We start from the raw sequence: 10,337 nt of genomic DNA on the forward strand, positions 1-10,337 counted from the left end.
ACATTTTCGATTGTATGTGGTCCTATTTCCTCAATAACAACTTGAATTTCGGTCTTAAGGTTGTCAATAGCTGCTGGTATGTTCGCATAACATAAATATTGATTGTGGCTGTCACTGTATGGCACGTAGCGCCGTCCTGTTCAAACCAAACGCCGTCCAAGTTCTCAGCGTCAATTTCGCCGAAAACCCAAACAGCCAAAATCCGCACCAAACAGTCACTCGTTGTGGATGCATTGGCTTCTCTTGCACGATTTAAGGCTTTTCTGAACCACAATACTGCTTATTAACATAGCCACAGAGGTGGAAATGATCTTCAATGAAATGTGTTTTTGACGAATGATTTGACGTCCTACCACTTTGGAAATATTTTTTCATATTTCCAAATTTTCTGCAACCAAAATTGTATTTTATACATAAATGTTAAGAATCAACCTTTCAAATAAAAGTTCAAGCATAAAAAAATATTGAGCCGTTTTTGTTTTATAGCCAAATGAAAAAATGCACACTAATTTGCTCACCCTGTACAATCCAATAGAACATAGTACATACATAGTACTTGAAGGATACATAGTACAATCCAATAGACATGTTTAGCAGGAATGAAGCAGAATAATGTTGCAACGGTTTGTGCAGCGGGTTAGATTAGAAGGGAAATTCCTTGTTTTCCACTCAACTCAGCCGGACTACCTTAACGCAAAGCCGGTCTGTAATAGTAGCGTGTTTTATTAATTTATCATAAATTCTCCAAGAATGTTAACGTATAGAACGGCCCGCCACGCTTCCACCAATCAGTCCAGCATTTTCCTTCGTATGGTGAAGTGGGTTCAGTTAATTCTCCACAAAAAGCCTTGTTACCTTCTTTGTAGGGTAAACCATTTTAGTATTTGTTTGTAGTGTTTTCTTCTAGAACCGGGGATGATTGGTCATTTTCGTTCTCATCAATGCTGTCTACTAGGCCAGTGGCCTTTCCTACGTACACCGACGGTTCCGATGGTTTGGTTATGCTGCTGGCCGCCGGAGCATCGGTCAGGGTTTTCTTTCTTCGGGGTTTAGTTCGGAAGAGAATTTTTTTGATGTTGATAAATGGAGTTTCGAACAGTACAGTTAGTAGGAACGAGGCTAGAAACACTACGGCGTACTCATTGGTGTTAAACTGTTGGTGAGCAATAAGAAGAAAAAAAAATGCGGTGGTACACATCTTTCTCCTAACCATGGTTCGTCCATGAGAACGAACGTTTGCGGTCGTACTCACGATCACGGCGGGCCAGAATTCGAAAAACAGTGGTACTCTGGTGCGGCCAACGTTGTAGAAGAAGATGGGAAACTGCGTGAGGTAGATGGCATACGAGATTCGGGTGGTGACACGAAAACCACGCCACGAAAGAAACTCGATCAGCTTGTCTTCCGGTCACACCACAGGGCACACGTGCGCATAAAAGAAAGCAAACGGAACAAGAAGAAGAAAGCTTCAAGGTTAGCGTCCGGAGCCGGATACGGGGTGTGATTACATGCTGGTAGCAACGTACTGCTGTAGCCCAGATTGGCAGTAAACACGATCCACGCGAAGAACAGGCACCAAGCGATCGGTGAGAACGCGGCGTAGCTGGCGGCGTGCAGCGGATTGTAGACGTAGTGCAGCGAACCCATCGGGGCGGGACCGAAGAACGCTAGCGCGATCGAGGCGGTGCTGACGTACCAGCCCGTCCGGAGTTGTTGCTGCAATGCGAGCACACAGGCAATGAGCAAAGTGCGCGTAGCGCTTTCGCGACTAGTTGGCGACCGTGACAACCCTGACGTACCGTGCTCAGTTTCGTCGTTTTGTACCTCGAACAAGCGTATCCTAGAATGACACCCATGATGTACACGGTGACGCGGTAGTACGGCAGAGTGTACATGTGATCGGCCGTGTCGAACAGCTGTTTCACCCTGGAACGAAAGGCAAACAGATTCGATTAGCAGTTCGGGGGGAGGGTGTTTGGCTGTGGGCGTACGAGGTGCCGAAGTAGACGTAGTTGGCAAGCCGCAAGCGGTACGTGGTGTAGAACCGATGGACTGTGGTAATGACGGCAATCGCCACCAGGCCGACGATGCCGCGCCGGGGCCAGCGCCAGAGCAGGTAGATGAACAGCGGGGCCACGAAGAACAGCTCTGTGTCGATGCCGACGTGGTGCGTGTGCGTTAGGCACATGTTCTTGAAGCCAAAGTAGTTGTGGATGAACAGCAGGTTGCGCCACCAGTACCGCTTGCAGATGTCGCCATGGTTGGTGACCACCAGGTTCCAGAGCGGACCATCGCTGAGAAATGGCAGCACGAACGTGCAGAACAGGATCAGCGCCCCGAGCGGTGGCACTATGCGCAGCAGGCGCCCGGCGTACTCCTGGTGCAGCCGGATCTGGTGTCCTTTCTGCAGGCGCTCCACGAAGGAGAACGTGGTCAGGAAGCCACTGAACATGATGAACGGATCGGTAAAGATGGCCGCCGCTCGCCCGATCACCGTCCACGGTTGGCCGAGGATCTGCGAATGTGCAGAAACATTATGATTGGCTGACAGAAGAACGCAATTGACACACAGAACTGCGCCCAGCACTTGCCTCGCTCATTTCCGTCCGATTGACGTACGGGTTGAAGAAGAGGGCCATCGATTTGTGCGCAATCAGTAGCAGCATCGCGTTCAGGAAGCGGATCCCGTGCACACACGCAATATCGTTGCGCTCCTCCTTCAGGCAGACGATCGCACGGACATTTCGAATCAACGAAAATGCCGTCAGCAACTCAGCTGGATCCCCATCCGCTGGAGGGGGTGGAGCGGTAAGTATAGTAACCGTGTTTCACGGAGTCACGGAGTCGCGCCGTACCTTTCGTGTGCCGTTTCCAGTCGTACACGGTGGCGACCAGAATCAGCGCCAAGTAGAGCGCCAAGCCACACCAGACGAGCAGCGTCCGATCGGTAAAATACTCCAGCCATATGTGGTGCTTCGTTTGGCAGAGGTCCGGACTTACCTTTACCTCCGTCCCGATGCCCGTGTCGTTGATGTATGCCTGCAGGAACTCGCCCAGCGACAGCTGGACGTCGGCCGCCGTGCAACCGGCCGGCACGCAGAGAGCCCAGTGCACGGTCGAGAACCGGGGAACCCGATGGCCAGGCTGGGGAGGGGGGGGGGGGGGGCGTCAAGCAACGTTAAACTCCCGAGGATCTCCCGTTCACTACCCATTGTGGTACTTACATCATGCAGGCTGCTCCTCAGCATACCGTGCGCTTGCGCCAGATCGAAGAGATACTTTAGCACCACAGTGTTCGGCTTGACCGTCGGCTGCACTTCCGCCATACAGTAGCGTCCCTGCACGGGCCGGGCACCGGGGTTAGCACCTGCGCCTGGCTGCAGTATACCGAGGCATTGGTCGAAATCGCCGTACTGGTTGATGTTGCCGTTCAAAATGCCATTGCCGATTTTGGCGCTAGCGTCGTGCACTGCGGCGAAAGCGAGGAAAATCGTGTGTCATGTGTCACTGGTGTCAGCTGGTGCTGTATCGTAGACAGTGTGCCCCAAATTTGCCTTACTTCTGAGCGCCCAAATGTCCGACGACTCGTACGATCGCAGAAACAGGGCCGACTGGCGTCGACACTCCACCGAAACCCGGTCGCTGTACGCCGGGTTGAACGGTACGTTGATGCTGAACACCTTCGAGTTGAGTGACGCAATGTATCCTACAGGAAGTTGAAAGGTGAAATATTGTATAAATATTCGGAATCCAAACACTAGATGGACCACGTGGTCGGTTCAAAAAGTTCTCACAATTTTGTAATATTTACGGGGGCTACGTTTATTCTAATTTTGATTTTTTGGCGATGGCGTTATGTTTGCTACTCATGTCACTCACTTATGCCGAAAAATTCGGCCATTTTGAATGCTCAGTTAAGATTTGACCGCTGTTTTGCTTGGACGCGTTTTGGCACATCTTCGATTTTTGTCTATTCCAAAACAAATGGAAGGCAAAGAATCTGTAACAAATTTTGTGTGAAAAACAATATCAAGTGCGCATTCGAACCCATTCGAAACGTTGACAGTGGCTTATGGTGAAGAAATGTTGGCCCAGCGTTTATTTATTAAAGCAACGTTTATCGGTGAAGAACATGTTGAACGTTATAACCGGGCCGAGAAGATGTGAACTACGAAGAGCCCATGTTCGGGCGCGTAATGCATCATGAGTTCTTGCCTCAGCGGTCCAAACTGTCAGAGTGATCGGTGAGAGTTCCGAACACTACGGAGAAGTAAGTCAGTACGGAACGGAAAAAAAAAATCGTACCGTCCGTAATCCGTGTCCGTACGTAAACAATACGGACCAGTCCAGTCAGTTTTTTGTAGTTCAATCTATCTTATTCTAACTTAAATTCTAATTTGGGTTACACAGCGAGGGGCTCACAATAGTGACAGGAGACTCCAAAAGAGTGTGTGACTCTTCGTGAGGAAGAGGCTCCGGCTCCGGAAGAGTCCGTTGTCGGAGAAGGCATCTTCTATAATTCGTTCCGGGCGTCCACACAGCTAGCCAGCAGGTTAGCGAAGAAGAAGTTCTTGTGAATGTTGAAAGAGTGGGTGACTGTTTTCCTGAAAGTAATGATCCTGCAAAGGGCCGCTATCCTCCATTGAGGCAAGGCCTGCGCAGTACAGAGGAGCCGTCTTCTGCCAATTTTTTGGATGGTGATCTACTGTCGACGGGCCCTGAGAAGGGCCAGTACCACCAGCCCACCAGTCCACCAGCGCCCTGTCACATGCTTCTGTGATCGCTTCGATTTGGTCCAAACGCTTGCCAGTGCAACAATGGCGGACGGGCCGGAGCGAACGTAAACGTTGGATGCGCCATGATGTGAATGTTAATATCGTCTCATTGTCTCGCTCGTTCACGGCTTCCATAGGGGCGGGGTGTATGTGTTTCGATGTGGTTGGAAAATAAAACAGCTAAACGGCACGAGTCCTTACGTAACGCGAACCGCACTCTAGGCCAACGCGTACGGCGTTGGCGTTATATGGCGTGGCGGTGTTTAATTTTTAATATACGTTATCGTTTGATATGCGCACCGTCCAGCCGAGGCAACGATACGATATGTCGTTACGATGATCATGCTTCATGCAGAAGGGTTCGACCCTTGAGTATGTCACCCATCTATATCGGCTCTGCCGATCGGCCGATAAAAGCAATTCGCCGAATAGCAAAACCTGCTGCCTAGTGCCACCGCGTCAACCCAGGAGCTGGAGCTGGAGCTGAGAGACTGGAGCTGGAGACGCAAACCTGAGCCGCTTCTCGTCCCACAATCCATTACTCAGAGTCTCGCTGGCCTTACGCCAAGCCGAGCCGCACCGAGCCGCACCGAGCCGTTTTATTGGAACACTATCTACGATAGCGCATGCGATTTTGAGCGTGAGCGGCCACCGTAGATATCTACACGAGCCTCCACGGCCATTCGCTAATAGGTCTACGAAATTTAGTACGCGTACTTGATCTTTAGCTACATGCGGCGCCTGTGATGGCCTCGGTCTCGACTCACTCGGGTTGGTCGTCTAGCGCACGCTAGAGTTAGAGCTCTCGCACGTGGGAAGCTACCTTGAGGCGCTAGATACCCAGTGTGGAACCGCCACCGCGCTAGCGCTTGCTGATTCTGACCGAGCACGAGCGAGAGGAAGAACGCTGCTAAGGTCACGCCGAGCCCGGCCGCCGAGCAAAAACACTCCGCTCGCCGACGGAGAAGACGGTTTCGGTAGCTGCGACTAGTTAGCCGCCCGTGGGAAGCGTGATCGATCCACGGTTGCATACCATACCATGTGACGGTGCCGGTATTCCGCCAACAGTGCCCCCGCGTAGATGCTACTTCGCAGAAAGAAGCAAGGTGAAAGCAGACCACAAACAAACCTGTACGCTATGTACCTGTAAGAACTGCGCTATGCGCGGGTCGACCTTCCGGTAGCGTCGGCTTAATTTTATGTTGTTTTTGTTTTTCTTTTCAATGCCACTCGGCGCTTGGCGTCACGCTTTGACACCCTTGGCACACCCGTGCCAAGGACCTGTGGCTCAACGGGAGTGCAAAAACATAGGATACACGCAGAACCCCACAACCACAACAGGTAACCAGGTAACCACAACACTGCCACCCGTTGGAGCTTGGAGTCACCCAAGGAATGTTTCCGTCTTTTGTTCAAACAATAAATACCCGGTCATATCGTGTCATCATAAATTCCGGAAGATAGCCCGCACACGCCATGCTGGCCATGAACGCGAATGCGCCCATGGCCAGCATGAGAATGATGAGCGGCAACGTTGCAGCGTTGTATTACGGATTTTTTTAACGGACACGAACTAAGTCTAGGCCACCTGCTGTCTAGCAGTTGTTCGCCCTGCAATCCCTGTTCGCTGGCGCTGGCGATCCCAAAACAAAAACCCGGAGCGGCGTTGCCAACTGTTTCCAAAAGCGGTCGTAAAAAGTGCGAACTCAACTCAGCGCTCAGGCTCAGGCTATGCAATTACTTTACATCGATGCTTTCCCGATGCGCTCTGTTTCTCTGGTAGGTTGATTGGTTAGAATTCCGCAGGAAATTGCGGATTGATCGCAGATCGCCTTCCCGGCCGCCGCCGCCGCTTACCTGTCTCTTCCGGATCGCGCTGGATGGGGTCCAGCTCTCGCTTGGCTCGTGGTTTCTGCTCGTGGAGCAGATAGGCGCCCAGGCTGCCGCCCGTGTCGTTGAGTGGGCCACCCCCGTTGAGAGTGCCCCAGTCGAGCAGGTCCTGCGAGTGGTCTGGCCGCTGGGAGCTGGTCGAGTAGATCGAGTCCAGCATGGTGGTTAACCGTTCCCGGTCGCAGAGGCCGGCCGCCAAATGGCAGGCATCGGGCCGATCGGCCCGTAACGTCACGACTGAGACCGTCAACGCAGCCACCGCCAGCAGCAGCAGCAGCTGGGCCGGTGAATGGATCGGCACCATTCGGGCCATCTGCTCATGTCAGGCACACAGGGTTCACCTAATGCCACCGTGCTTGATCTCGGTTCTCACACAGGGACGCCAACTCACCGGACACCGATTGTCGTTCGAATCACACTGTTCACTTTTCACTGCTCCGGTCGCAATGTCCTCCTCAAGTCTCGTCTGCCTCTGGTCTGAGAGAGAAGGGCGTATCACTGCGTGTCGTCCCTAAAACCTAGTAAAACCTAGTGCAGCTCGTTACTGCAGCTGTAGTGCTGCCACTAGTTTATCGGGTTGCGAACGTTACCGACCGAAGGTTAGTTTGGGACTGACGCTTCGCATATGGCGCTCATGTGACTACATAGGCACCGGACGCGAGCATCGCATCGTGCTTTTTGCACTGCACATTGCTGGCCCAAGCACTTGCGCTGTGCCGGGCGACACTCATGATGATTTCACCACCACCACCACCACTGCCACTGTTTGTAGCCACTACAGTGATGCAGTGATATAATAATAATTGCGTATTACTACATTCTTGCCCCAGCAACGGAGGATGATCCCGCGGTTTGCTGCGAGGATGAGCTACTATAGATACACCAGGGGGGTGTTAATGTTCAAAACCATGCCTAAGCAACGGCGAACCATTTCTGCAGCTCCTAAGCGAGCTACAGCGAGTCCTTGATTGATTGTTAGCGTGATGACGTACGACTGCACTGCAAGTAACATCGATCGATCGATCTGCGGCGGGATCACTTAAGCATCAAGTCCCGGCCAAGTCCATCGTCCACGGCTGTGCGCAGTCGCGTCAGCGCACTGCCACTGTTTGTGTATCCAGCGGCCGTCAAGAGAGGCGTACAAGAGCAACAAAAACAGCCGGGAGTTAGCTGCTGGGAATGCTGGGAATCCTGGTAGCTTCGAGAATTGATCGATGTGTGATATCACTCTGTAGGAAATGTTTTAGCTGGCCAAATTTGAACAACTCATTTGACGGGATGAGCGGTCAACAAGTTTTACTCTGTGACTCCCGCTTGACAGTTTCGATGGTGCCGACGAACAACGCGAGACAACGCTGCTGCGCTGCTGTGCTGTACCGTAAGGGTAGGCTTGCCGAAGGCGTTTTTGGTTTTGGTTGGTTTCTGCCTGCATTTTTCGCCATTCGGCATCGGTATCGGCTCTACTAGGGCCCGGGCCCGGGCCGATGGACCCTGGCTCGGCGCGAGTAGATTGGAAAAACCGATCACGTAGCATCACGTCGGCGTGGTAGACGCATAAAATGCGCGGAAGGCGCGAGCGCAGAGTCCGAAATCCGCGCACTCGCGTTTGAATTAGCGGATTAGAAGCGCGCTTTTTAGAACGTGATTCTGATATGCTCCCCATCGAGAATGAGGGAGAGAGAAAGAAAGAGAGCGAGAGACACAGAAAGAGAGCGAGAGCAGAGGGTAAGGTATCATTGCAGTAGGTTTAGGACCATGCCTGGCACGGAATCGAACTGAACTGAAGATGTCCTGGTGCACATTTCGCTGATAACGCGCATGATTTCGCGATAACAGATGGGCTGAAAAGTCCTAAAACCTAGGAAAGAAAACGCGTTTGTTTTTGGTTAATATTGACTTTATTCATCAACAGCATTCACATTCACAGAGCCACACAATCATTCCCCAGCACCGCTCCAACATTTCAGTAGCACATTTGTAGAACGATTTATCTTTTACGTCAATCCAAATACGCCTCAGTTTCAGCGATACAGCTCTTCATTCGAGTAAAATTTCTTGTTCGGGGCTACCCTGGTAGGCCTCGGGGCTTTTCAGCCCATGGGTTGTTACAGTAGCATAGCCTGGTCGCCATTCGTGTTCCGGCGACAGCCAGCGAAGCTACTGTAAAGCTCGTGTCGCCAAAGAGTTGCTCGCCGAGTGCGAAACCAAGGCAAAAAGGGCCTGGTGGGGGTTGAGGGGAAAGGTGGTCCATCGTTATTGTGATGTATGAAGTTGTCTACGCCGAAGTCCACACTCTGACACCTCTCTCAGGCACCGCCCTTCCTGCTGTACGCTCCCCGGAGTGCCGACCGGTGTCCGGCTCCCCGGGGACGGTTCAATATCACGTCTCTGTACCTCTCTCGTCGCTCGCAACACCTCCCAGTACACACGATTAATTAGTATTTGTATTCAGCGACCGATTTGGACACCGACGTCACCGGGCACGTTGCCGCCAGTTTCAGGCTCCACGGTCTGCTCACGTCCCCCCGCCGGCGCTCAGTCCGATTGTGCCGCACGGAAGGACCGCGTGTGGCGGCCGTGTCAACAAATTAGTTAAAAAATCCAGGAAAATAAAACAGAATCCCAATCGACATGTTTTGCAGAGGGTTCTTATTCTCGGACCAGCAGGATAAGTTGGAATGTCAGTATGGGGTATCGGTGTGTGTGTGTTTCTTTCTTCTGGCATTTATTTCTGTATGTATTAACAATTTGCGCTCCCAAAGTTTTCATTTACTTACTAACGATGGTGGTGATGTGATGTCATGATGGGATGGGTTGGTTCTCTGGTTCAATAGTCAACATTATATTTCGGTGTTTTTACTGTTCATTAATACGCAAGTCATTGGTAAACTCAACTGAACGATGTAGCTAATACTATTAGGGAAACAGAAATCGACGTTTTTTGCGTGACGTTTCCAATGGTCCGATTTTCGTCAAATATGCACCATTTTGTTGAAAAATGTATTGCCTTTTTTCAAATATCTTCATAATGCCTCCCTCTTGTAGAAGACTTAGCCGTTATTTACGAAAAACTCGAGAAATCCATTTTCAGAATCCTTGCATGATCAACATTTTTCATCATTTAGGAAATTTTGTAATGCGCGAAAAAGGTGTCTATCGCTTGGTGTAAGGTCCGGACTGTCCGGGTGGATGCATTAAAACTTTTCAACCAAGCTCCCGGACGTTTTGGCGAGTCACTAAAGCCGTGTGTGACATTTCGTTGTCCTGAAGGAACATAATTTTTCTTCTATTGGCCGATTCTGGTCGTTTCTGGTAGAGATCTCAATTTAGTGTTTGGCCACACGGCAGCAACTCATAGTAAACGGTTCCTTTCAAGTCCCACCATATACCCAGTAGAACCTTCCTGGCGGTGATTTGCACAATTTCAGCGCCCTAGCATGAATTTTCGCCTTTTTCGAAGAAAAACTGTAAAGGTACCGAATTTTCTCTTAGTTGACCTCCATTGGTAACACCCTGTAACGTACAAACGAATGGAACAAACAAAACACAATGAGAGCATTTTTTTAAGTGTAAAGTTTAAGCTTTGACACGAGCGTAAACTTGAAACTGTACGATTGGTACTCCACGAGGTATCGATCATAAAAGACATCTATCGTGAAAAACGTCGATTAC

The 10,337-nt window shown here is 50.8% G+C and overlaps 1 protein-coding gene across 1 annotated transcript; it reads right to left on the reverse strand.

The window, feature by feature from the left end:
* Positions 1-86: 86 nt before the first annotated feature.
* On the reverse strand, positions 87-7,167 carry LOC128279146 (nose resistant to fluoxetine protein 6). The gene is made up of 10 exons (XM_053017868.1): positions 6,633-7,167; positions 3,560-3,706; positions 3,225-3,469; positions 2,856-3,144; positions 2,592-2,791; positions 1,992-2,515; positions 1,800-1,926; positions 1,527-1,716; positions 1,253-1,401; positions 87-1,153 (listed from the first exon to the last, which is right to left on the reverse strand). Exons 1-10 carry the CDS (start codon positions 6,976-6,978, stop codon positions 878-880), a joined length of 2,493 nt encoding a protein of 830 aa, XP_052873828.1. The 5' UTR covers positions 6,979-7,167; the 3' UTR covers positions 87-877.
* Between the last annotated feature and the right edge of the window lie 3,170 nt (positions 7,168-10,337).

The sequence above is a fragment of the Anopheles cruzii genome, chromosome X, assembly GCF_943734635.1.
Source record: "Anopheles cruzii chromosome X, idAnoCruzAS_RS32_06, whole genome shotgun sequence".
Classification (NCBI taxonomy): Eukaryota; Metazoa; Arthropoda; class Insecta; order Diptera; family Culicidae; genus Anopheles; species Anopheles cruzii.